The following is a 26,746-nucleotide window of genomic DNA, read 5'->3' on the forward strand; positions in this document are numbered from 1 at the left end:
ATCAGCTATTGTATTCTTACTTTCTGGCCTGTCTCAGTCTTGGCTAGCACTATGTGGCCTTTGGTTCTTAGCTGGGTATAAGCATGGCCAGACAATGTACAGCCCAAGCAGATGAGGTGTATCCAGTGGAGTACTAAGAAGATACCATTCACAATGTATCCCTCTAGGTTGTTGCCATGAAGAAAGCAGTTCTAGTTTTCCTCCATCTTTGTCACACAGTGCCTGGGTATCTTCAGACCTATTTTCCCACTTAGCCCTTTAAGGTAGGTGATTGAGGTGTTTCTTTTCTCACCTGCAAAATGGAGGTAACGTAGATCTCATAATGTATGTGTGATTAAGATACATCAAGGACAGATACAAGGTAACTCATTCAGTCCTGGCTGCTGGCTGAACTCACATTGCCCCTTGAGCCTTCAGGATTGGAGACACATGCTTCAGCCTTATCCCCAGGGTTAGCTCCCTCTCCACCTATATATTTCTATGTTCTTCCCCCACATAATCAGGCACCTGACACACCTGTGACCCATTCCAGAATGCTATACCCAATCATGTAGGTATAATTTATTTATGTTGGAAATATTACATATATCACAGTTCTTAAGGAAAGAGATATGCCCCAAAGTTTGCTTTTATACACATCAGCTATGCTGAGGACATTGTCCTAGGGTTTAACATTCAGACCCAGTGGGAAAGCTTAGGGTCTTATACACTGGGCATCAGCCATGCTGGGTATGGACATCTGTAAGAAAAAGGGGCCTAGCCTCCTTCCACGAGTCATGTCCTACGTCACCTGGGTGCCATGGCAACAGGAACAGCAGGGCTGTCTAGAGAGAGGTATGGTTTGGCCAGTTAGTATTGAATTCTTAGAATCTTGGGGGTGCATGTGCTCTAAGAGGCCACCTTCAGAAGGCTGATGAAACTATATTACAGAAGCTGTGAAACAGGTTGTACTGACCAGGGCAGGCTTTCCTAGAAAAGCCTCAGCTATCGGTTTCATACAGTTTCCATTTCCATGGAGATGAGGGCCTGTTTGGTATGCAGAGAGAATAACAAGGAAGCAGGTGAAGGGCAAGGAGAGAACCTACAATATTCATGCCACTGCCAGAGGAATTTCATCTTATCCAAGGACAGCTTTTTGGAATATGAAGGGCCCCAAACATGTTGGCTCAGGGCTGTTTGCCTGGCACCAGTGCCATGTCAGAGGCTCAAGATGGGCACAGGAGGATATACACTGGCTAGGCATGTTGGCTGTGGGGAAGACAGCTCCAGGGTCTTGTGTCCTTATGCCATTTCAGACTCTATACAAGAGGTAGAGCAACCTTGGGTTGTTGCAGATACATGACCACCCCCAGGCCCCATCTTCTCCATTTGCCACCTGCACTTCAATCAAGCCTGACTGAACACATAACTAAAGTGGAGTCACCTGTCTCATCCTGGACCAAAAGGATGACCAGCACCCACCTTTCCTGGTTCAGCTGCTCAACACCTTCCTTTTCACAGACCATGGCTCTCAACAAGCTCAGCTTTTCAGGGGTGACCGTAGTATCCAGAAAGCACTGCTGTGGGAGTCATCCCAGGCTGCCCAAACCCAGTTATGAGCAGGGGAAGTCCACACAGTATGGTTACCACTACTAGGGCAGATCTAGCAGGGAATGCTCAGCATAGAGCTTCTGGGAGATGTCATACACATGTTCAATGAAGGGCAGGGCCTCTCCCAGCATCTCCACTGCTTGCTCAGAGGACCCTACATTCATGGCCTCAAGGAAGACCTTGCGTGAGGGCAAGGCACAGAAGGCTACAGTGACAGCTTGCCGTACTATCCAGGAGTGATAGGCAGCTAGTGTGGTATTGTAGGCATCACTGCAGAGTGTGGAGGTACGATCATCCTCAGAGCTAGTGCGCAGGCCTTCCAGGAACAGCTGCAGCCAGTGCAGAGCACGATGCAGGCGCAGCACAGTCCGGCAGCCTGAGTTAGGGTGTCGGGGACGGGAGCGGTGATCTATGTCCACCAGCTTGTTGCTCACCTCGTAGGCTACCATGGACTGCAAGCTGGTGTAGTGTTCAGACTGTGGGCTGCTTCTCAGACGCTCCATTATCTGCAGCTTTGAGACCACATCCTTGGAAATGAATGAGAAGACAGCCCCTAGGCTGTTCAGAAACCTGTGAAAGGAAGCATAAATTTGAGGTTCTACCCATATTGGCAGCAATTATGTAGTACAGGGAAGATACCTTGAACCTTCAGAGCACTTTGTCTGTCCAGTGGCAAGGGCAGGGAAGCTGGATGGAAACAGTCTGCTAGCTGGTTCCATCCTCCTTCCCCCCCTCCCTCAAGACAGGGTTTCTCTGTGTAGCCCTGGCTGTCCTAGAACTCACTCTGTAGACCAGGCTGGCCTCGAACTCAGAAATCCGCCTGCCTCTGCCTCCCAGAGTGCTGGGATTACAGGAGTGCACCACCACTGCCTGGCCCCATCCTCCTATGCTATGTGGGATGCAGATGTCCCATGTAAACTCTGGCTGGCAAAGCCACTACCTTCAGCAGCCTCAATATACGCACCTGACAAGCCCCTTCCAGCTGTCAATATAATGGTCCAGCAGCACCTCTCCCTCATCAGTGAGACACTGTTTGAAGCTGATCAGGACAACTTTAAGATTGAAATCTCTCTCTGAGGCATCCATCTTCCAACACAAGCTGAAATAGTTTCACACAGAACTTGTACTTGTCATGGTGGATTAGCTCATTCTGTGGTTCATTTTCTCAGGAAGAGATTGGGCAGAACATCTGAAAGAAACAGTGCAGTGCTAAAACTGTCTTCTGAGAATCATGGTAAGTTCTATCCCTTTACCTGAGGGCCTTTACCAGGAACCACAAGCCAGTTTGACCCTTCTGTGCCCTTGAATCCTGTACCCACAGACCCTGACATAGCTGTTCCTTGCCCTTCAGGCTAGTAATGTGTTCCTGACCTGAGACCCAAGACTGCACTGATGGCATCTGCTGCTGTTTCTTGCATTTTTGTTTTTTCTCTTCCTAGAGCATCTGTTTCATGCATTAGGGGATTTTTTTTTTAAAAGGTAGGCATAGTCCTGGATCCTCACCACACCTGGACCTCACTGTATTAGGCCAGCATTCTAATGGGAAGTTGTACTAAAACAAAAACAGGGACTCTTAAAGCAGAGGCTGTGGGTTGGTATCTGCTAGACAGACAAATGGATACTCCTGTTGTTGAAAAAGTATGTGTCCCCAAAAAACCATGGGCCAAAAAAAAAAAAAATGGGCCGAAGGTCATACCACATAACAAAGCATTGCTACAAGTCCTCCCACTAGCTCCAGAGAACATGCTGGAAGTGGTCTAGGAGAAAGGCCTTAGGGTAAGGTAAGGCTGGGCTCTGTATTCTGTAGGTATTTTTACAGTCACTCCACAAACCTAGTCCCCACACTTACTTATATTTATTTATTTACTTACTTATTTACAGTTGTGGGTACTGAGTCTAAGGGTCTCTTGTATGCTGGACAGGTAATAACCTAGGCAGGTCTTTAACTTTCTTTTATATTTTGGTTTTTCAAGACAAGATTTCTCTGTCCTGGAGCTCACTCTGTGAGCTGGTCTTGAACCCAGATCGGCCTGCTTCTGTCTCCCAAGTGCTGGGATTAAAGGTGTGTGCCACCATGTCAAACTAGGCCTTTTACTTTCAATCTTCCTGCTTCCTGAGTAGACAGAACTACAAGCTTGTGTCACCACGTTCCTTTTGTGCTCACATATTGAATGGATAACTCTAAGCACCCAGCCCCTACCTTTCCTGCTATCTTAACAGCCTTGCCTCGGTGTCCAGAACCAACCCTGTGGGATGTGGTTGCATTACATTTATGTCCAACACTTACTACCAGTCTTGGAGATTCATGTGAATTCTTGCCTTAACCTCTATACCAGCAGGGCTTCAAAAACACACCCCCATCCAGTGTGCAAGTTTTTCTTTCCTTCACACAGCCCAATGTCTCAGTCCTCCAGCTCTGGGAATGTGGTCTTCATGTCTCCCCGGTCCATGAAGTGGTGACTTAGGGGCCATCCAGACTTAGGGGATGGGCTTACCTTGTGTTTAGGTGTCAGGGACAGCCCTGCCTGGGCCTCAGAAAGTTGGCAACGCCCAGAATCTTGCGATACACCCTTCTCTCAGGTCCTGTTTGCTGTCCCGTGGGTAAATAGTTTCTATACTGCACCCTCCTCAGTTCATTTTTAGCCACCTAGCAATCCTGTGACCAGGCCTTCCTGCCCAGAGCCTGAGCCAGAAGCCAAGTAGCCTCTTAGAACTGTCCGCGGAAAACCGGAAAGAACAGGAAGGGAGGGCAGCTCACCACCTCCCGGAAGGTGATGCAGAGCCCGTCTAAGCCTCCCTCAGAAGATCAAGCTAAACAGGATGGACAGCCGGCCAAAGGCCCACAAGCTGGCACACAGCACATACACCTAGGCGTAGCAGTGAGGTAGGGTGGTGCAGAGAAGTCTGCAAATCTCACCTGAGACGGGTTCCGGTGATGGGGGAGTGGTGGTCTCTACTCCCGCGGAGGGCAAAGGGTACAGCAGAGGCCAGCGATGGGGAGGGTGGATCAAAGCTACAGATTCATTTCCCGTCCGCTCCGGTGGTCTACAGAGACGCGGCTCTGCTGTCTGCTTCACGTCAGGTAAGGGCCCCCATCCCCATGCTTTCCCCAAGCTCAGAGCCTGCGGTTGAGCAGAAACCTTGAGCTGCAACCCAAAGCCCAGCCTCTGCCCCGCCCTTCGCTGCCACGCCATCCCAATTGGTTGCTGGTCATCCAATTAGAACTCGATATATCGGCCTGCGTTTCCGGCGCGAGGACAGGAAGGGGGCGTCTTGGCGGTTGCGCCTGCGCGCAGTGTGTATGTGGGTGTGGGAGTCGCGGTGGCTGTGCGTCAGATCTAATCGCGCGCGACGTCTGAGGCTCTCCTGCGGGAGGTGCACGCGAGCTGTGGAAACGTGGTTCGAGACTACCTCCCTGACGATGCCTGAGATTAGGGTCACTCCCTTGGGTGAGTCCGAGTCCTAAGCATCTTCCTCGGCCGGCCGGCCGGTAGGGCCGGTCCCTGCATCTCCACAGCCGTTTACCAGCTGGTCGTCCCAAGGAGCGGAAGCCGGAGTAGAACATTTCGGAGCGAGTGCTTCCTTTTCTCTGTCTGGCACCGGGGTCTAAGATTAGATTTAGGTTTGATTCCTGGTCCTAGAGTTCCATATGAGTTATGGAGGCCCGGCTTCTGTACCTCGGCTTGCTGAGGTGGTTGTGACGTGAAATGAGACTTGGGCAGGTGCCTCCTGTCAGTGGTCTTGAATCCAGCACAGAGTTCGCCCTGGTGACTTTTCCGTCCTGTATTTGGACGTCTGTATCAAGATCTCTCTCTCTCTCTCTCTCTCTCTCTCTCTCTCTTTTTTTTTTTTTTTTTTTTTTTGGTTTTTTGGTTTTTTGGATTTGGTGTTTTCGAGACAGGGTTTCTCTAGCCCTGGCAGTCCTGGAACTCACTCTGTAGACCAGGCTGGCCTCGAACTCAGAAATCCGCCAGCATCTGCCTCCCAGAGTGCTGGGATTACAGGCGTGCGCCACCACCGCCCAGCTAAGATCCCTCTTTCCAAGACCCCTTCTTTCTCACTTCCGCCCACCCTTCCTCTCAGCGCTTCTCATGTTCAAATTGCTTGTTATCACCCTTCAGATCAGTCTTTGTGTTTGGTTTATCCGGAATTTTTTTAAAAGTATATTTGTTCATCGTAGAAAACATAAATCTAGACCTCTAAAAGCCCCAATAGCATAGTATGGTTGTGAAGGAGAACACAACCGTTTGAAATCTGGGGTTTTAGAACCTCCCAAATGACTCTGGGTTTTACTTCCTGCATGTGTATAGGGTGTTTAAAGCACCTTCATGTGATCTGGGTCTCTAGGTCATCTTGGGCTAGAACTGAGAGTCTTCTCAACTCACTGCATCACAGGGCCTTAGCAGAAGCAACTTCTCATATGGACTACCTCCACCATCCTGTCTAAATACTAATTAGCTTACAAGATCAAGCATATTCATTGACCTGGCTCCCCAACGCCCCCTACCCCTACTGGGAATATTCCGTTTTCTGCCACAGTTCTGCAATTTTTGGCACAGTTATTTAATCTCTACGTAATGTACTCAGTGATTGCTTCGTCCCCCTACAGTATAATTCTGCTCTATGTAGAATTCTTTACTTTTTTTGATATTTTTTTCCCGTCCTTTTTTCCTAGAATTGTAAGTCTCTTTGGGAAGAACATTTCCTAGTGCCCAAGAACTGGGCTTTGTAATTTAAAAATGCATACTTTGGCACCGTTCTTGGTAGTCATGTGATGATGGGTTCCTGTGATGTCTGGTAACCCTTGTAAAGGTGCAGCCACCCCTTCTATAAATGCTTTAAGGGCAGCAGGGCCTAGCACAGCTTCAGGGCTAAAAGTACTATGGGGAAGGATGCTAAAAGCTTTCTCTCAGGGAGCACACATCTTGAGATGACAGCAGCAGGCCTGCAGAAGAATCTGAGATCGACGACTTCTCAATCTCACTGTGCTTGGCTGCATAAGAAAAGCAGACTGGGCCATGGCTGGTCACCATGATGTTTGTGGTGCTGATGTTAGTGGTTGATGCCTGCTGTTGGCAGGTGGAAAGCATAGGATCTAAGATGGCAACAAGGCTGTTTGTTGTTTTCGGACTGCTGTTGAGGCTTGGACCATCTCTCTCTCCTTATGGATCAAAATCCCAGGAGAGATAACAAATAGCTAAATGGGGGAGATAGCTGTGTCCTATGTGGTCAGTATCTTGGGCTGAACAGCTGGGATGGCTGCTTAGTCATCCGGAGCATGGGAGAAACTCCCACTGAGGCTGAGCTAGGGGTTCAGTGATATGGGACCTGTGCTGCCCATTGACCAAAGTTTTGCAGTCAGTCATGTTTATTTATGGTTGGCCTCAGGCCAGATGGATATGGCACCACTCAATGCTAGAACTCAGGATCCAGGCCTCAGCCTCGTCAGGAAGAAATTCCAGGGATGAAAGCCTCATTGGTTTGCAGCCCCATAGAGGGTCAGGGGTAATTTGAGTAAGGACTTGGGACAGCAGTGATGTTTACGGAGCACTGGCTTGTTTCTGTTCAGTGTTGGGAACCACAGCCAGTGGTTTAATACTTTGCTAGCAATTTGTTACACATTTGAGATGTGCAGGAAAGCATGTGAGAGAGGGCAGGTGCCCCTAGCATGGCACCTTGTCTCACCATAGTGCCTAACCTGCATGTTAAGGTAGTAAGTGGTTCAGTGTAGGTCAGCCCTTGCAGTAGTGAGGGAAGGAAACTTGGGGAAAAGAGGGAGGAGCCATGGCCTTGTCTCTTACTTGCCCTTCTCTTTGAGTAGGGGCTGGCCAGGATGTAGGCCGCAGCTGCATCTTGGTCTCCATTTCGGGGAAGAATGTCATGTTGGACTGTGGGATGCACATGGGTTACAATGATGACGTGAGTACTGTCAGTGGGTGGTCCAGAGGGCAGCAAGGGCCACAACTTACTTTCTAGTCATGTTCTTTCTATCTAGTAATGTGAATCCTGGGGCCTTGGGGGATCAATGGGGCAAGTGGGTAGTAGGAGCTATACCCATGCAGCATGGGGACGGGTGGCCCTGAACACAGTGCTTCAAATTTAGGGTCCAGCTGAAATAGGCTTCTTGTTTTTGTTTTTGTTTTTGTTTGTTTTTTTTGGTTTTTTTTTGGATTTGGTTTTTTTGAGACAGGGTTTCTCTGTATAGCCCTGGCTGTCGTGGAGCTTACTCTGTAGACCAGGCTGGCCTCAAACTCAGAAATCTGCCTGCATCTGCCTCCCAGAGTGCTGGGATTACAGGCGTGCGCCACCACCGCCCGGCTGAAATAGGCTTCTTAAGGAATCCTTCCCCCCCCCACCCCCTTTTGATTTTTTTGAGACAGGGTTTCTCTGTGTAGCTCCAGCTGTCCTGGAATTCACTCTGGGGACCAGGCTGCCTCAAACTCAGAAATCTGACTACCTCTGCCTCCCAAGCTGGTATTAAAGGCATGCACTACCAATGCCCGGCTCTCTTAAGGATTTTTGAGACTGGTCATGGTTGGACCCTTTCAGCTTAGGGACTTGCTCAGATAGTTTGTGAGGTCAGCTAGTAAGTTGACCTTTCCCCAAGGTTATAAACAGGCAGTGGCCTAGGTGACACCCACCAATGTAGGGGTTCTCTGATCCTTTACTGGGGTTACTCCCTGGGGTACATACTTGTTTTCAGAAGACCCTGGGTACCCTGAAGCATTCCAACTTTTCTCTTGTCTCTTCATCAGAGGCGCTTTCCTGACTTTTCCTACATCACCCAGAGTGGCCGTCTGACTGACTTTCTGGACTGTGTAATCATCAGGTAGGTTTGTTTTTGGTGGTCCTTCCTTTTTTTTTTTTTTTTTTTTTTTGAAGATTTATTTATTCTTTTATCTAAGTACACTGTAGCTGTCTTCAGATACACCAGAAGAGGGCATCAGATTTCATTACAGATGGTTGTGAGCCACCATGTAGTTGCTGGGACTTGAACTCAGGACCTTTGGAAGAGCAGTCAGTGCTCTTAACCATTGAGCCATCTCTCCAGAGAACCCTAACCCTTGGTGGTCCTTCTTTGTACCCTGTTATAAAGGCCAAAGGCCATGTTTGCTACCTAAGCTACATTGTGGGTCACCCTTAAGGATAGTCATTATCCACTTCCATCCAGGAAGATGATTATAAATATTGACTATGCTCTCAAGTGTCGTGAATCAAAGCCTAACAGGTGCCCCATGAAGTAGAGACCTGACCAAGTTTTCTAGTACCAAGGTGTTCCAAATGTGGGTCCATTCCAGCCAAGATGACTCCCTGAGATTCTTTCCCACTAGCACAATCATGACTGCACCCTCATCAGTTCCTTCCCATTTTACTAGTGAAGGGAGACTCTTTCTTTTCTCTTTGGCTCTCATTCTTATGTCCTATCCAGACAGGCTGCCCAAACCCTTCCGTAGTCCCTGCTGACACCCACGCTAACTGTAGCATTTCTCTTCAGCTCTGGAATTTTGGTTCCTTCTGGACATGCATCTCCCACTCCCTGCCTGCTGTGGTTTCACTGTCCCCATTCTTTCTGCTTAGGGTATTTTCCCAGGCCTTGCCTGAGCTGTCTCAGCTCTCTCTTAACTCTACTAAAAAAGACTTCCTGACTACCTGATAGTTCTTTTCCTGGTATGGTTTTCACTGGCCTGCCTTAGATTTCCTCACCAACTTGTCACTGTCTGATTCAGATCTGACTCAGATGGTGTGTGATTGTATTTTTGTAGGAGGCCATAGACAACCTCAGGGCTATTCCTCTTTAGTCATCATTCCCTTTGTGGTTTGTGGTTTTGTTTTTTTTTTGTTTTCCCTCTGAACCAGGATTTCTTTGTATAGCCTTGTTTGTCCTGTCTTGGAACTCACTCTGTAGACCAGGCTGGCCTCGAATTCACAGAGATCTATCTTGCTTCTACCTCCCAAATGCTGGGATTAAAGACCTGCTTCATTATGCCTGGCTGTTGAGGATTTTTAAAAAATATTTATAATTTATGTGTATGAGTGTTTTGCCTGCATGTATATAATGTTCTACAAACACGCATGCCTGGTGCTAGTGGAGGCCAGAAGTAGGTGCTGGATCCTGTGGAACTGGAAATATGGGGAAGTGAATCAGTGCCCATTATAAGAGCAGCAGGTCTTTTTTTTTTTTTTAAAGATTTATTTAATTTATATGAGTACACTGTAGCAATCTTCAGACACACCAGAAGAGGGCACCAGATCCCATTACAGATGGTTGTGAGCCACCATGTGGTTGCTGGGAATTGAACTCGGGACCTTCGGAAAAGCAGTCAGTGCTCTTACCCACTGAGCCATCTCTCCAGCCCCGAGCAGCAGGTCTTAACAAGAGCAGATGCTCTTAACTACTAAGTCATATCTCTAGCTCTTTTTAAAAAAAAATCTTATTTTTATTTTTGAGATTTATTTAATTTTGTGTGTATGGGTGTTTTGCTGCATGTATTTCTGTGCACCACTTGCATTCAGTGTCCCCAGAGGCCAGAAGAGAGGGCATCAGATCTCTTTGGAGCAAGGGTAATATAATTGTGAGGGGTCATGTGGGTACTGGCAGTTGAGCAGAGGTCCTCTGGAAGAGCAGTCAGTGTCCCTAACTTCTGAGCCATCTCTCTAGCCCATTTTTATTTTAAAATTTATGTGTACTTGTGTATATGTGCCATGGAGGCCCAAGGCTTTGGATCCCCATAGATCATCATGTAGGTGATGGGAACTGAACTCATGAACTGAAACAGGACTCTCTACCAAAGAGAATGAGTGCTCTAAACCTCTGAGCCCTCTCTCTTACTCCCTGTTTTCCTTTTTCTTTTTTTTGTAGATAGTCTCATGTAGTACAGGCTAGCTTAAACTCCTAATCCTCTTGTCTCTACCTCCCAAGTGTTTAAATTACATGTTTGTGCCACTGTTGTCTATTCTAATTCAGATTTAATTATTAATTGCATATTGCTGGGCATCCAGGCTGTTCATTCGGGAAGACTGTAGCTTTTGTGTTTTGTTGTTCACTTTTGATTCTTTAGTACCTATGATAGTGATCCTCATTAGGCCTCGGTAAATGAGTGGACCATGAGCACAGGGCTGAGTGGGGTGGCTGGAAGAGGGTGGTCCCAGGCTGACTAGTGTCACATTCCCCCAGCCACTTCCACCTGGACCATTGTGGGGCACTCCCCTACTTCAGTGAAATGGTGGGCTACGATGGGCCCATCTATATGACCCATCCTACCCAGGCCATCTGCCCCATCCTGTTGGAAGACTACCGCAAGATCGCAGTGGACAAGAAGGGCGAGGCCAATTTCTTCACTTCTCAGATGATCAAAGACTGTATGAAGAAGGTGGTGGCTGTTCACTTGCACCAGACGGTTCAGGTCAGGACCCCTGCCCCACTCTGTACATAGTCTGGAAGTCCCTGGGGTCTTGGTTTCAGGCATCTCATCTCACTCTTATGTCTAGCACTGTGGAGTCACCAAGAAACAATAGTGTCCAGTCACATTTGGCATTTAGCTTTGGAGAATATATGTGGTGTGTCTGTATGTTTGTGCACATACCTATGTAATCAAGACTGTTTTCCAACTGGCTCTGCCCAAGCAGTATTCCATAATCCAAGCTGCCTTCTTCCCTCCCAAGGGAGAGATCTGAGGTATATGCAACTTGTTGGGCATCATGGTCTATTGTTTGGTAAGGAGGCAGAGACCAGACAACAGGGTGGACCAGTCTAGGTGAGTACCTAGTACAAGGCTGTGATAATATATAGGTCAAGAGAGGAATGAAGGATTTTAAATATCCAAGTGACTGCTTAAATTTAACAAAGTTTCCCCAAAATTATGTCTGTTTCCCATTAGACTCTTTGTTTTGCTTTATATGTTACTACTGCCACCCACACTTTTAGTTTTTAACTGTTTTGTTTGATTTTGAGACAGATTCACAGTGTAGCCCTGGCTGTCTTGGAACCCTCTCTATAGTCTGGCCTTGAACTCACATAGATCACCTGCCTCTGTGTCCCGAGTGCTGGGATTAAAGGTGTGCACTGCCTGGCTAATTTTTAAATTTTTAAAAAAGATTTATTTATGTATTTTATGTATATGGGTACTTTGTCGGCATGTATATATCTACACACCAGAAGACAGTTGTAACCTGCCATGTGAGTGCTGGGAATTGAACTCAAGACCTTTGGAAGAGCAATGAGTACTCTTAGCCACTGCACCCTCTCTCCAACCACAAAATTTTAACTCTGTGTGTGTGTGTGTGTGTGTGTGTGTGTCCGTCCGTGTCCCCCAGACAGGGTTTCTCTGTATAGCCCTGGCTATCCTGGAACTCAACTTTGTAGACCAGGCTGGCCTCAAACTCAGAAATCTGCTTGCCAGAGTACTGGGATTACAGGCGTGCGCCACCACTGCCTAGCAAGGGTGTGTCTTTTTTTTTAAATATTTCAAACCTTTTTACCTGATACTATTACTTTTATATTTTAAGTTGACCTTAATTACCTATGTGTATGTTTGTGTGCATATATTATTATTATTATTATTACTGTTATTATTATAGAATTACATACATGTTTACAACGTGTTTGATTATACATTCCCCCAAACCCTCCCAAACACATTCCAATTCCAATTTTATGTTAAAATCCCCATTGAGTCCAATTAATTGGAATATGTCCATGGAGTTGGAGCCATTAACTAGAACATGGTAATTTACTAGTGGCCAAACCCTCAAAGAAAATTGACCCTCTTTCCCCCAACTATTATTTGCCAATAGATCCTTGGCTCATAGTAGGGTCTTGTGAGCCTCTCCCTAACCCAAGTTGTAATTTTGGTTGTCAGGTCCACATCCTGTACACATGATAACTATTACTATGAGTTCATGAGTGCAGCAAGCATGACATCTCCAGAAACACATTTCACAGTGCTCTTCCCCATCTGTGGCTCTTATGCCTTAATCTTCTTCAATGTTCTCTGAGCCTTGGGAGGAGGAAATGTGATACAGGTGTCTTACTTAAACATGAGCTGTCATAGTCACGTACTCTCAGCCCACATGGTAACTTTTTTTTTTAAGATATATTTTATTGTTGGACATGGTGGCATATGCCATTAATCCTAGCACTTGGATGGCCTGAGGCATTTACATAGTGGCGATCCTGTCTCAAAAAAAATTATTTAAGCATATGTGTGTGGGCCTGAATGTATATATGTGAAAGAGTGTTGAATCCTTTCAAAGTGGAGTTACAGACATTTTTGAGCTGTGGTAGGGTGGTGGGAACTGAACCTTGATCCTCTGGAAGAGCAGTAAGTGCTCTTCACTGCTAAGCCATCTCTTCAGCCCACACATACCTTTGTTTGCTTGGGTCTTTTTTGGTAATGGGTTTGTCTATGTAACAGCCCTGGGTGTTCTGGAACTAGCTTTGTAGACGAGGCTGGCCTCACACTCATATATCTGCTTTCTGCCTCCTGATTGCTGAGATTAAAGGCATGTGCTGCCCTGCCCAGACACACATAGTATTTTGAAATGTGGGTCTTTTAGGAAGTATATGGCTTTATTTTGTTTGTTTTGAACTTAACCTGGTTAACCAAGATCACTGGATTTGTATATGTTTTTATTATTTGTCTTGCCTTTTATTTTCATTGTTTTTTAAAATTCCTTTCTCTTTCTAGTGACTAAATACTCTTTATACTCTTACAATTAAAATTACTTGGAACCTTTTTTTTCCAGGACAACACAAAAATCTTAGAACATCTTAAAATTTACAGCTTCCCTGGTTTATTTATTTTTGAGACAGGGTCTCATTTATGCAGCCTGGCTAGCATAGAACTGACTGTGTGGAGCAGGCTGACTTTGAGCTCATCGTGATCTTCCTGCCTCCCACTCCTGAGTGCAGTGATTAAAGGCATATACCACCCTGCCAGGCTCTTTATTATTATTTCTTTGTGCATGTATGTTGAATTTGTATGCCTAGGTCCCTACTGCTGACCTACCTTATGAGAACCAAGCCATCCTGGAGGTAAGCTAGCTGCACAGTGCTAAGGATCAGGGAATTTTACTTTTGGAAGGCTGGCTAGCTGGGATTTATTTACTTATTTATTTATTTATTTATTGTTTTTTGTTTGTTTGTTTGTTTTTCTGAAAGGGTTTCTCTGAATAGCCCTGGCTGTCCTGGAACTCACTCTGTAGACCAGACTGGCCTCAAACTCAGAAATCTGCCTGCTTCTGCCTCCCAGAGTGCTGGGATTACTGGTGTGCACCACCCCCCACCCCCCCACCCCTCCACCCCCATCCCCCCACCCCCCACCCCCACCCCCGGCATAATGCCTACTTATAATAATGTTCAACCTGTAAAAAGATACCAGTGCAAAGTTTTTCCATTGGGAATGTTAAACAGTCCAATTTTTTGACAATATTTTGTGCCAACAATTAGAAGTAATTTGTAGGCAATTTCCTCAATCCATTATTTATCATTATGTGGATGATATTTTAGTGGCTAATTCTGACAGATTCTTTAGAGAAAATAAATTTAAAGAAACAAAGAATTTTGCCGTGTGTGTGTGTGTGTGTGTGTGTGTGTGTGTGTGTGTGTGTATTATAAACTGCTCCCGAAAAATTACAAAGAGGAGATTCTGTTTGGGTTATAAAATAAGTAAACAAAAATTCAATAATAAAAGGTATAGATCAGAAGAAATTATTTGTAAACTCTTAATGATTTCCAAAAATGGAAGATGTTAATTGGCCGTGGTCTACCATCGGATTAACTACTCTAGTTAAGTAATTTGTTTCAAATGTTACAAGGAGATTTGAACTTAGTAGATCAAGATGGTTAACAGCTGAAGCAGAGAGAGTTAAGTCTAGTAGAACAAAGATTGTAAGGTACATATGTGGATTGCATACATCCCAAACATGATTATATTTTTGATTATTTTGCCTTCAACTTATTCTCCTACTGGGATCATTATCCAAAGGAAAGGTAGTATTATGGAATGGATTTTCTTAGTATATAAACAAAATAAAATATTAAAGTTTTATATAGAAAAAAGTTTCTGATTAAATCATAAATGGTAGAGTAAGACTATATCAATTATCAGGAACCTAACTGGCAGAAATCATAGTACCTTTTACTAATGTTGAGATTATGTCATTATGGGTGATCATTGAAGCTTAGCAAAGAGCTCATAGCAACTATTTAGAAAAAATTAATGGCAAATATTCTAAAAGAGCCTTCAGTTTATAGAAAGAACTAATTCAATTCTCCCACATATTGTAAAAGGAATGCCAATTCCTGAAGCACCTACATTCTTTGCTGATCCAAATAAATATGGAAGGAATGGCAGGCTGTAAGTCAGTCAGAATGAGCAAAGTAATTCAAAGCCCATATACGTCACTTAAAAAATCAGAGCTGTATTCAGTTCTTACACTATTAGATTTTTCTGATTCTCTTATTATAATTACTGACTCTCAGTATGCAGAGAGAGTTCTGCATATAGAAACTGCTGAATTGATTCCAGATAATTCAGAATTAAGTTTACTTATTTTTGCTTTTTTTTTGTTTTTGTTTTTTGAGACAGGGTTTCTCTGTGTAGCCCTGGCTGTCCTGGAACTCACTCTGTAGACCAGGCTGGCCTCGAACTCAGAAATCCATCTGCCTCTGCCTCCCAAGTGCTGGGATTAAAGGCGTGCACCACCACGCCCAGCTAAGTTTGTTATTTATATAGCTGCAGAAATAGAAGCTATCCAGTATATATTACCCATATTTGGTTTTGTATAGGCTCTCCAGGTCCAAAGGCACAAGGAAATGAAGCAGTTGACCAATTATTAATAGGAAATATGTTAGATGCTTCAAAATTTTATGAAAAATACCATGTCAACAATAATGGAACTTTCTCAGACCCCTCCAGCAATATAAATAATGACACAGAGCCCTATTTTAAAGCTTAGGCTTTGTGAGTGACTCCTCTTTTCCTACAAATCCTGGCCTATGTCCCACCATGTGGCCAGGTGTACCTCTCTGCTCCACTCTGGTCCATCTATCTACCTCCAAGTTTTCCGGCAAATCTGTGTTTTAGTGTTTCTCCCACAGCCCTTCTGTCTTAAAGTTCCGCCTTTCACTTCCTGCCCAGCTATTGGCTGTCAGCTCCTTATTAAAGCCAGGCAGATACAATTCTAGATTGCTTTATGCAGGTGAGGAAGGAACAGTTATTTACACAATATGAGACAGGTGATGGGCCATAGAGATAACAATATCTGATCCTGCTGGTATTTATCTCTCTGCCAGTAATAACTGAATAATTAACAACTGAATATACAGAGACGCACTTTCACACAGTGTACCCCAACAGTTAACAGTAAAAGGTTTAAAGAAAAAAAATCACATAGAAACAAGCCAAGGAAATTATAAGAAAATGTCTTATTTGTTCTTTGGATAACCAAATTCCATTATGTGCAGGAAGTAACCCTAGGGATGCTAAAAGAAATTAAATCTGGCAGATGGATGTGTCTCATTTTGCAGAATTGGACAAACTAAACTTTATACACTATACCATTGATACATATTCAGGGTTTCAATGGGCAACTACTTTGAGTTTTGGAAAGGCTGCTTCTGTAATTACACATTTACTGGAAGTAATGGCAGTTATGGAGATAACTGTACAAATTAAAACTGACAATGTCCGCACATATGTCTCCAGTAAAATGAAGCAGTTCTTTGTGTGTATTAGAGTATAAAGCCCATTACAGGTATATCACACAATCGTACAAGTGCTTGTCCTGTAGGATTGTATGATATACCTGTAATCGGCTTTATACTCTAAAGCACTTGTAGAACAATCTAATCATACCTTAAATGCTTATAAAACAGAAAGGAAGAATAAAGTCCTTCAGGATAGACTAAATAGTGCTCTGGTAACCGTAAATATTCTGCATGTTAATGAGAAAGGAAAAACAGCAGCTGAGAAACACTGGGTTATAGAAAAAACTGGAATTAAATCATGCTATATACTATAAGGATGTGTTGACATCAGAATGGAAGCTAGTGAAAATTTTGTATTGGGCATGTGGGTTTGTTTATATTTCCACAGGAAATGAAAATCTGTGGATACGGTCAAAACTGATAAAGATTAGAACTGAGCAGAGAGGTCTCCTGAAAACCTTGGCCACTGGCCCAAAAGTGCTTATTTCAGGTGTTTCTGTTTATAATTTCCCTCTATACACAGCACAATTAATGGCTTAAAACAAAGTGAGGGATATGTAGTGAGAATCCTGGAATTTTTTTTAAAAAAAAAACAGAAATATTATAAAAATGTTTTTGTTTTAATTCCAGGTGTGGTGATCTGGGGCTGCTTTAGACTGTCTGCAGCAGCTGGCTATGATTGGCCTCACGCTCTACCAGAGGCATGTTTTTGCCAGCTGCAGATAGTTTCTGAGATTGTGTGACGTTTGTAATTCTGGGAATTTAGCAGAAGTTCAAGAGGTTCAGAGGCAGGGTTGGTTGTGGTTTGTTAGTAATTGTGCTCAAAGAAGAAAGAAGAAGAAAGAAATTAGATCCCCTCCTTCCCTCCTCCTCTCCTTCTGTCCGACTCTCCTTTCTCTCCTATCTAGTGTTAGGAGGCGAAACCAGGAAGATAAAAGGTGGGAAAAAGAACCCACAAAGTAGCAAAGACCAGTCTGGAAGACTACGTGTTTCAGTGTGCAGGAATCTTACACGCTCTGGGAGACATTCCTGGAGAAATACAAACACACGTCTATCTTTTGGTGTTCTGAGTTGCTCTGCATGATCAAAGAGGGCCACTTAAGGATGAATTTAGGACTTGCTGGCCACAGGGAGATCCATCCTCTGGCCTAAATATTCAAACCACCACACAAAAGCATATATATTGATTGTTAAACAAAGTCTTTGGGGGGGGGGTGGTAAAACAAGGTTCTCATACCAAAGCTCCTGAAGGAAAACCTCACACCCTGCAACCTTAGTCCTTGTTGTGTACCGTTTGCAGTATTGAGTAATGCAAGGTGCTTCAGCTGTGCCAGGATGGTCTTGTGACCAAAGCCATACAAAGTCTGTGAGGCTCCTTCAAAAAAAAGTGACTTTTCCATGGAGAGTTCTTTAAGGTCTGAGTACTTGTAGAAAATAACTTCATTCTGAAGTTTACCCTAAATATTATGATTCTATTAGAATTCCTACTACATCTACATACCCTAGAAAATAGGCCACAATAAAACAACAATGCACAAATGTACAGTTTATTAACCCAATGAGAATTTTTTTTTATTGTGGTTACTAAAACAGGGTATGGGTGAGGGGTTACTTGCAAGGAATAGGGATAACTCAAAAAAAGCAACATCATTAGAACATATGTGAAACTTCCTTGGAGGCAGCTCCACCAATCTGGAACAGCAGGCCATTCTTCAGTGACAAGGTTCTAGGAGAGAGTATCAGGAAATCAGAAAATAAGGAGCTAGGGAAGTTTGGGCTCTGGAGGTCTTTCATAAGCTGTTTTATGCCAAGCAAGCTTATTCAGAAGTACAGCATCTTATACTATTTCCAGGATAGAGTTAGCAGAAGTTATCATACAATTGGAGGAAGTCAGCAGGAAGCTAACCAAGCACTCTTGCACAAAGAACACAAAAGCATTATAGACTGAACACACAGCAATGTAGGTGCATTGTCTCTTCAAGAGGAAAAAACCAAGTTCCCAACTGAAACTAGCTTCTTTGAGGCCTCATATCCCAGCCCCAGACTGGGCCTTACCCAGTCTGTCCCTGTACAAAGACACAGAACTAGTCCCTTCTGTTCCTCTCATCAGGACCTCTGATAAGGCCTTGCATCTGTCTGGTTCTCAACACTCTACAGTCAGATCATTTCTCACCTCTGATTTCTTCCCACTATTTGACTGGTCGCTAACCCCAGCAACAATTCCCTTTTATACTGTTGATGGGGACTCTCAAGAATCTTCCAGGCTTGTGTTCTTCCAGAAAGTGCTCTTTCATTTACCTCCTATTTACCACCCAAGGCTTTGGGCCTCCCTATCCTTCTGGGGGTAGATGTTTCAATTTGGAGGCAATTCCCAATTCCAAAGAACATGTCTACAACATAGCCCCTTTCCTTTGCTTCTTGTAACTTGTCTTCCTTGAAGCTCTTCCACGGTCACTTTTCATGAGATGCCTATGTTCCTGGGGCTCTGAATACAACATTAGATCTTTTCACTGTAGGCCTTCCATCATCCATTTTGTGTTATATTTCATACTTTTATGAGAAGTTTTATTTAAAAAACTTTTTTTTTTTTGGCTTGAGGCAGACAAGGCCTTATTGCACAGAGCCCAGGCTGGCCTCAAATGCTCTATCATCCTGCCTCAGCCCCTTCCAATAACTCAAGAACTAAAGTAACAGTTAAATATTACCACGTGCAGTGTGCTTCAACATTTTAGTCCTGCATTCCTTCTATAGACTTATTCACCATTCACTATGCTCAATTCTACTCAGTTCTTTTTTTGTCCCCCCCCCCCTTTTTTTTTTTCCTTTTTTGAGGTAGGACTTCACTATGTACCTCAGGCTGGGCTTGAACTCATAGTGATCCTCCTGCCTAGCTTCCAGAGTGCTGGGATACAGGCTTGTACAACCATGCCTAGCTTCATCTATTGAATTCTTAATTTGGGTTCCTGTAGTTCCTAGTTTTAGAATCTTTTTTTGTAGTGTTTGGGGTTTATTTGTACTCTTAGTCTAGTCTAGAAGTCTGGCTTCCAGGTCCTTAGATATTTAACCCAGTTTTGTTTTTACTATGCTACAGCTCTTAAGCCCTAGACTTTTTCTGAGAAACAGGAATTGACTGGACAGGGTTAAGGTAATCACCTACTTCCTGCTGTCTTCCTGCCCTACATGCCTAAAAGTATTCTTTCTTCTGCAGGTGGATGATGAACTGGAAATCAAGGCATACTATGCAGGCCATGTTCTGGGGGCAGCCATGTTCCAGATTAAAGTGGGCTCAGAATCTGTGGTCTACACGGTCAGTGGAAGTATTTGGCTTGAGTGAATTGCTGGGGGTAGAAAGACAACTTCCTTATTGCAGTTTTCTTTGCCAGGGTGATTATAACATGACCCCAGACCGGCATTTGGGGTAAGTAGGACTGTGTCTTACCCTGTGGATGCTTCCTGGGACTTGGTAGTTCTAAGAGGCATCATGGCAAGCACCAAAGTACTCCCATGTAGTGTGGAAATACTTTTGGAAGTCTGGGCTACAGGCTCATCTTCCCTGTTGTCTCTTCCTGGTATGCTGCTATGACGTTTGACAGGCCATATAGAGGAGCTTATGCCAGGGGCTAGAGTTTATTTTGCCATTTCCAATTCTGTAGTCATGAGCAATCCATCATCCCCATTCCTACCTCTGTCCTAGGGCTGCATGGATTGACAAGTGTCGCCCCAACTTGCTCATCACAGAGTCCACATATGCCACAACCATCCGAGATTCCAAACGCTGCAGAGAGCGAGATTTCCTAAAGAAAGTTCATGAAACTGTGGAGCGTGGCGGAAAGGTATTGACTGTAGGCTGGCTTTGGATGTGTGCCCACTTTGGCTACACTCTATAGGCCTCCTAGCAGGCTTTGCTGTTGTACCTTTGGTCAGGGTCTTTGGGTGTTGGGTTATTGTTTGGCACTAAGAGATAGATTTCAGAGAATCTTCCGTTCCCCCATGCTCATATCCAATAAAGGGCTGTTCAAGAACCTTCTACAGTTCCTGCTGTCTCTAAGTGTAGCTGGGGTACTAAACCCATATCTGTGGTTCATAGATGTCTGGCTATTCCTTTGCAGTGGGTCATCATTTAACTTGTTAGCAAGGGTGCAATGAGTCTCTTGCTATCTGAAGTGTTCAGGGAACAGTAGTATGGCCAGTAGCTCCTACCTGAACCAGCTTCACCTGCCCTCAGGTGCTGATCCCTGTGTTTGCGCTGGGCCGAGCACAAGAACTCTGCATCCTGCTGGAGACCTTCTGGTAGGTGCAAACAGGAAAATTCCACAGGTAGGCAGAAAAGGATGGAACAGACTCCATGTAGGAGAGTAAGTCTCTCATACTACCAGGCACAGTGGAACTGTTAAGAAGTCAAGGCACTACTGGGTGCTCTATGATAGGATACAGTACCACTGGTTCTGCTGTCTTGGGTGGAGCTGTGCATCTGCTGGGACATCACACTTGAGCCATCATCTGTTGGCTGTATTGGCCAACATGTGGTTCACCACATGAACAATGAGCCTTCCCACATGAACTCTGGGGACCCCTATCACTCCCTTGTTTGTTTTTTTTGCTTGTTTGTTTTTGGTTTTTTGAGACAGGGTTTCTCTGTGTAGCCCTGGCTGTCCTGGAACTCACTCTGTAGACCAGGCTGGCCTCAACTCAGAAATCTGCCTGCCTCTGTCTGCCTCCCAAGTGCTGGGATTAAAGTTGTGTGCCACCACTGCCCAGACACTCCCATGTTTCATAGGTCACAAGCTAAAATAAAAGGTCTGGCCTGGTGGTCATCAGGGTAGAGACATCACAGGGTTCAGTTCAAGGTGCATTGGACTCAGCCTTGGCCATAGCTACTAAGCTGTGCAGTAGAGGACATAGGGACACATGTTGCAGGCTAACTCTGGCCTCCATATACTGACTGGGTTGGTGGACACACAGGGAGCGCATGAACCTGAAGGTGCCCATCTACTTCTCTACGGGCCTGACAGAGAAAGCCAACCACTACTACAAGCTCTTCATCACTTGGACCAACCAGAAGATCCGGAAGACGTTTGTCCAGAGGAACATGTTTGAGTTCAAGCACATCAAAGCCTTTGACCGGACATTTGCTGACAACCCAGGTCCCATGGTAAGGCCCTGGCAATGCAATTTCTCCACATCTGGCCTCCCAGTGGAGCTCTGGGAAAGACTGCTGGTCAAAGGTTTAGTGCTTATTGCAGCCCTAGGTAAGGTCTACTCTTCTGACCCTTGTCAACCCTGCAGGTTGTGTTTGCCACACCTGGGATGCTGCATGCTGGCCAATCCCTGCAGATCTTCCGAAAATGGGCAGGAAATGAGAAGAACATGGTGAGGGTTTGGGACCAATTCCCAAGGTGACTAAGGGGGCTCCTTATAGCTTTAGGGAACTGGAGTACAGAACAACTGGCCCTTAAACTTTGTATCCTGACCCTATGATGTCACCAGCAGCCCAGACTGAGCAGCTGCCACAGTGGTTGGCTATCCCTGGGAATTCATGTCAGGGGTTGTTCCAGGAGGCAGTGTCTAGCCAAGCAGTTGAACCTTACCTCTGCTTGCAGGTCATCATGCCTGGTTACTGTGTGCAAGGCACTGTGGGTCACAAGATCCTTAGTGGGCAACGTAAACTGGAAATGGAGGGGCGTCAGATGGTGAGTACCTCCCTGTTCTGGGTTCAGCAGGCCTTCCAGGCTCTTGCTAACTCTGCTTACATCTTGTGATACTACAGCTGGAGGTAAAGATGCAAGTGGAATACATGTCATTCAGTGCCCATGCTGATGCCAAGGGCATAATGCAACTGGTAGGACAAGCAGAGCCGGAGAGTGTGCTATTGGTGCATGGCGAAGCCAAGAAGATGGAGTTCCTGAGGCAGAAGATTGAACAGGAATTCCGTAGGCAGCTGGAGGGCAGGGAAGACTGGTGGGGTGGTGCAGACAAGGCTGACTGCCTAGACTGAGACTCTGTACTACTTTCCTCAGGGGTCAGCTGCTACATGCCCGCCAATGGTGAGACAGTGACGCTGCCCACAAGCCCTAGCATCCCTGTGGGCATCTCCCTGGGACTGCTGAAGCGAGAGATGGTGCAGGGTATATGAAGGGCAGACTGGGGCATGGGTCAAGGGAGGCAGGTAACTGGTGGCTTATGTTGACTGCATTATTCCATTCCTCACAGGACTGTTACCTGAAGCCAAAAAACCTAGGCTTTTACATGGCACACTAATTATGAAAGACAGTGTAAGTGTATAAACAGTGGCGGGGTGGATATTGTGTTCATTACTTTCCTTGACTTGTTTGCCTTTGTCCTACAGAATTTCCGGCTGGTATCCTCAGAGCAAGCCCTCAAGGAGTTGGGCCTGGCTGAGCACCAGCTGCGCTTCACTTGTCGTGTGCACCTGCAGGACACACGCAAAGAACAAGAAACAGCCCTGCGTGTGTACAGCCATCTCAAGAGGTGCGCCCCAGCCTTGTCCCACCCCCTGCAGGCAGGGTGAGGCAGGGGTCTCACTATGCCTCTCCTTAGCACCCTCAAGGACCACTGTGTACAGCATCTCCCTGATGGCTCTGTGACTGTGGAGTCCATTCTTATCCAGGCTGCTGCCCACTCGGAGGACCCTGGTACCAAGGTGCTGTTAGTCTCCTGGACTTATCAGGTAAGGACGATTTGCTTCAATCACTATTATTCCTGGAGACCTCACTTCTTTGGTGTTGTTTTTAGTGTTTAACTATGGTTCCCTTTCTTTTAGGATGAAGAGCTGGGAAGCTTTCTCACAGCATTGCTCAAAAATGGCCTTCCCCAGGCTCCCAGCTGACACTTATCCACCAGTAACCCACTGCTCTAGTCTCTTGCTGTTTTCCCAGCAGGAGGACCAGTGCTTTTGCTTTGAGAAGCGGATGCCCTGAGTAAATGAACACCATGACTGGGTCACAGACTGTCCGAGGGATAAGATCAGTCATAGACTGGCTAAAGTAATAAACAGGCCTTTTTGTTCTCTATGCCTTTTATTCCTACTCCCTTGCCCCAAGAAAACAGGGCTTCCAGAAAACTTGGGTTCTTACAGCCTGGTACCACATGCTGGTCCCTTTAGTGACAAAGGGATGTCCAGGGTAGAAAGCCTGAGGAGGTGGGAGCTGCTCGAAGGTAGGCAGGACTGCCAGAGCCCTGCATAGCTGTAGATTAATCTCTGCTGAGCACAGTAAATGATGGACAAGCTGATAGCCTTGAGTGTTGTGTGGCTTCATCTCCACTGTGTACCATCAGCTGGTTTCCACACTGTGGACACCATAGGGTTCAAGATGTGGGACCTAAGGATAGATCCTAGGTCAAAGTAGAACTTCTTAAATCTGACCCAGTGGACCCCTTACTCCATGCACCATGGGATCACTGATCCCTAACTGAAGTCCTTTCTCCCACTGTCATTGGCTTCCCCACTAGGTGCTTAGATTCTTCTCTAATACAGTGTGTGTGTGTGTGTGGGGGGGGGGGGTTGACTGCTTCCAAAAGTCCCCTCCCTTCAGTGAAGCCCCAGCTTTGGGAAAGACTCTTTCTGATCCCATCCCCTCTTACCAAAGTTGTTATATAGCACTGACTTCAAGAACAGGCCATGGGCTGGGGCAACTCGAGCCTGATACTTGCCCAAGGGATCTTGACTCTCCAGAATCACTTTCACTTGTGTGGGTGTCAGAGTTCCTAGCCCCACAGCCACTAGCACAGCTGTCATCCTCCGCACCTGCAGCAGAGAGCTCAGGTTTACAGGTGTCTACCTGAGCCCATCCTGGGAGGGTTAAGGTAGCCTACCTGTCGATAAAGGAAAGACTGGCTTTCAAACTCCAAGGTCCAGAACTGCAGCGTCCTAGGAACACAGACAGCTTTGAGATCGAAGCTACAGGGCAGCCTCAGCCAACCTAGCTCACTATGTGGCCTCAGACAAGACAAAGATTTAAATGCTGGTTTAAAGGCTTATCCGTCCAAAGTGTGTTCTTGCCTAGTTGACCACCAGTTCCAGAGGGTGAGGGAGTTTTGCATGACTTCCTGGAGTCTATATATACCATAAGAGGAAACAATTATATAACAGCATTGGTTAGTCTGCACAGTTGCTTTGGGCCTTCATGTGTTGGGGCTATAGTGTGTGCACTGAAGCAAGATATAGCCAGCCCACTAATCAAGATGGAACCTCGGCCATGTGTTCTTATGACTGGTCTCACTAAAGTCCCTTTACTCTTTGGAGCTGTTTCCCATATGTGATGTTCTCAAGGTGAGCAGCTGGGTCCTGGTGGGAAGCCCACTAGGCAATGCTTAAAGCAGAGAGCTTAACGCAGTCTGTCAAAGTGGACTGGAACTACTAGCTCCAGTGAAATCTTTTCAGTGACTTCCAGAACCTATCTGCTACAAAGAGCTATGGGTCTGGCAAGGTCCTCAGAAAGACACATTTTCTACCCTATGCTCCCCAGCCTGGGGCAAGGGACCCCACCCAACAGGAAGAAGACACAAGTTTCTGGTTCACCTTCTAAGTGGACAGCACCTTTCAGCCTCTAGGCCCAATGGACATGCAGTATACCAGTTTAGCACCATCCCACTTTTATTGGGGAATTATGAGAACTAATTTAACCCTTGTGGCCTCTAGTCCAGCATAGCGAACAGCCAGTCTTCTCACCTGCTCTCCTCGGGAAGGACAAATGGGCTGGCTGGACCAGGAGACACAGAGACTCTTCGTAGTGTGCGTACAGCATTTGTGACTGGGCTGCCAGCAGACTGGAAGGCACTAAAATCATGTGTTCCGAGGAGATGCTGGGCAGCCTCCTGCATGGCCGCCATATCCAGGTATCTGCAGAGCCAAATGAGCATTGAGGACGGCCCATACAGATGGATGGTGAGCCATTTTGTTCCCATTCTTAGTTCACTCACTCTCTCTGAAGAGCCCAGCATACATTTTGTTCAAACACAGGCAGTTGATTAGGCCAGGAGCAGCCTGTGGCCAGACGGTACAGGTAGGTTCTGGAGGTGGCTGCGTGGCGAGCGTGGAAGTCGTTGGGCACTCGGAAGGCCTTCAGTACACTGTGGAAAGCAGATGGGGTTCATCCTAGGAATGAGTGCCCACCTGTCTATGTAGCACTATGGAAATCTCAGCCTCCCACCTCAGTGGGGTGTGGGGTGTGGGGTGCAAGAGTAAAAGACAAAAACCAAACATACAAAATCCCCGGGCTCACCGAATGGCCGGGTGCTTCAGGTGGGTGTTGAGGGCCTTGGTCACGACCTCTGGGGAGAAAGGCGGCTGGCCTGGGCGGCGCTGGATGTCCAGGTGCGCCGCGTTGCTCAGGGCATGCACTCCGGCATCAGTGCGGCTAGAGATAGTGAACCTGACCGGCTCGACCGAGTTCAGCCGCTTGGCAGCCTCCTGCGGGAACAGGCAGACTGCCACAGCGATGGCCAAGCCCGTGTAACAGTACAAGGAGTATGGGTAGGGATTGGAGCTGCAGACTGCTTCTTCCTCCCCAAACCGGTCATCGTCTAGCCGAGAGATAACAGCTCACCTCCAGGAAGTTCAGTACCCCAACAGCGCGATGATTACCCCTCACGGCCGCAACTCCACTGCGGAGAGAAACAGGAAGGAATTATCTGTAGCGACTGTGGAAGCTGTCCTGCCTGGGATCTCGGCCCCCAGGCGCGTTCGTTCCGTCCAGGCCAGTGTTCCTAGGCTCCAAAAATTCCGCATCCCAAGACCGAACGCCCAAGATCGTGCCCCTTCTGGCCGGCCTTCTAGCGGACTTCACGAGAGGCCGAGTGGAGAAAGCGGAGATAACAGTGGGAAAACGTACTTGAAGTCAGTGCCCAAGTACTGGAAGAACACAAGGTAGCGCGCACGCACGGAGCCCACCGACCCGCAGGAACCCATAATCCAGCGGCTGGCGGGCGGGGCAGTTGCACGTGGCCGGCGCTCGACCCTGCCCAGCTATGACGGCGCCTGCGCACTTACTCGGCCCACCCCGCCTGAATCGAGAAACGGGGGCGGGACCAAGCTTAGGGAGCGGATGCGAAGTGCTGTCTTCTGGACGCGACTGTGTTTACTGTCCTCTGCCTCACAGGGGTGTGATGACGGGTTGCTTCCGCACAAGTGTCCTTAATTCGTTCACTCCCGATCTCCCCTCCGCCGTCCCGGAATGTGCCTGTCTGCAGCATTCCAGCCGAGTGCTCCCAAATGTAGTTTCCGTAAACTTCCTGAGTTTAAGCATGGCAAGGCTGCCTGAAGTGGGAGAGCCGTGTCCTTCCCTTTTCCGCGGCCGAGCAAAAACACTCTGAAGCCCAACTGCCGCGGCCGGCCCAGCTCCCTGACCCTGGTGGCTGAGGGCAGTGGGCAGTGACAGGCAAAGGAGTGCAGCGGCTTTTTTAGCGACGTTTCCCTCCCCCCACCCC

At 46.3% G+C, this 26,746-nt stretch overlaps 3 protein-coding genes across 6 annotated transcripts; 1 reads left to right on the forward strand and 2 right to left on the reverse strand.

Annotated features, from left to right (window-relative positions):
* Positions 1 to 546: 546 nt before the first annotated feature.
* On the reverse strand, positions 547 to 4,771 carry Cptp (ceramide-1-phosphate transfer protein). The gene is made up of 3 exons (XM_052178411.1): positions 4,508 to 4,771; positions 2,555 to 2,779; positions 547 to 2,160 (listed from the first exon to the last, which is right to left on the reverse strand). The coding sequence occupies exons 2-3, from the start codon at positions 2,674 to 2,676 to the stop codon at positions 1,632 to 1,634; spliced, it is 651 nt and encodes a 216-aa protein (XP_052034371.1). The 5' UTR covers positions 2,677 to 2,779; positions 4,508 to 4,771; the 3' UTR covers positions 547 to 1,631.
* A 107-nt stretch (positions 4,772 to 4,878) lies between these two features.
* On the forward strand, positions 4,879 to 23,327 carry Ints11 (integrator complex subunit 11). Its single transcript, XM_052178396.1, has 17 exons — positions 4,879 to 5,039; positions 7,412 to 7,509; positions 8,346 to 8,419; positions 10,766 to 10,994; positions 19,509 to 19,607; positions 19,684 to 19,718; positions 19,995 to 20,133; positions 20,526 to 20,590; positions 21,263 to 21,452; positions 21,587 to 21,670; positions 21,901 to 21,990; positions 22,068 to 22,230; positions 22,318 to 22,425; positions 22,511 to 22,572; positions 22,647 to 22,789; positions 22,859 to 22,988; positions 23,082 to 23,327. The coding sequence occupies exons 1-17, from the start codon at positions 4,892 to 4,894 to the stop codon at positions 23,145 to 23,147; spliced, it is 1,923 nt and encodes a 640-aa protein (XP_052034356.1). The 5' UTR covers positions 4,879 to 4,891; the 3' UTR covers positions 23,148 to 23,327.
* Positions 17,834 to 26,636, reverse strand: Pusl1 (pseudouridine synthase like 1). 4 transcript variants are annotated; one of them, XM_052178407.1, is made up of 8 exons: positions 26,152 to 26,636; positions 25,867 to 25,924; positions 25,543 to 25,730; positions 25,241 to 25,390; positions 24,990 to 25,160; positions 24,134 to 24,188; positions 23,903 to 24,065; positions 23,334 to 23,640 (listed from the first exon to the last, which is right to left on the reverse strand). In XM_052178407.1, exons 1-8 carry the CDS (start codon positions 26,226 to 26,228, stop codon positions 23,627 to 23,629), a joined length of 876 nt encoding a protein of 291 aa, XP_052034367.1. In that variant the 5' UTR covers positions 26,229 to 26,636; the 3' UTR covers positions 23,334 to 23,626. The 4 variants fall into 4 exon arrangements, with proteins under 4 accessions (XP_052034370.1, XP_052034367.1, XP_052034368.1 ...); XM_052178408.1 differs by having other exon boundaries at positions 23,337 to 23,640; positions 23,972 to 24,065; positions 26,152 to 26,561; XM_052178409.1 differs by lacking the exon at positions 23,903 to 24,065 and having other exon boundaries at positions 23,338 to 23,640; positions 26,152 to 26,555.
* Positions 26,637 to 26,746: the final 110 nt, after the last annotated feature.

The sequence above is a fragment of the Apodemus sylvaticus genome, chromosome 3 (assembly GCF_947179515.1).
Source record: "Apodemus sylvaticus chromosome 3, mApoSyl1.1, whole genome shotgun sequence".
Taxonomy (NCBI): Eukaryota; Metazoa; Chordata; class Mammalia; order Rodentia; family Muridae; genus Apodemus; species Apodemus sylvaticus.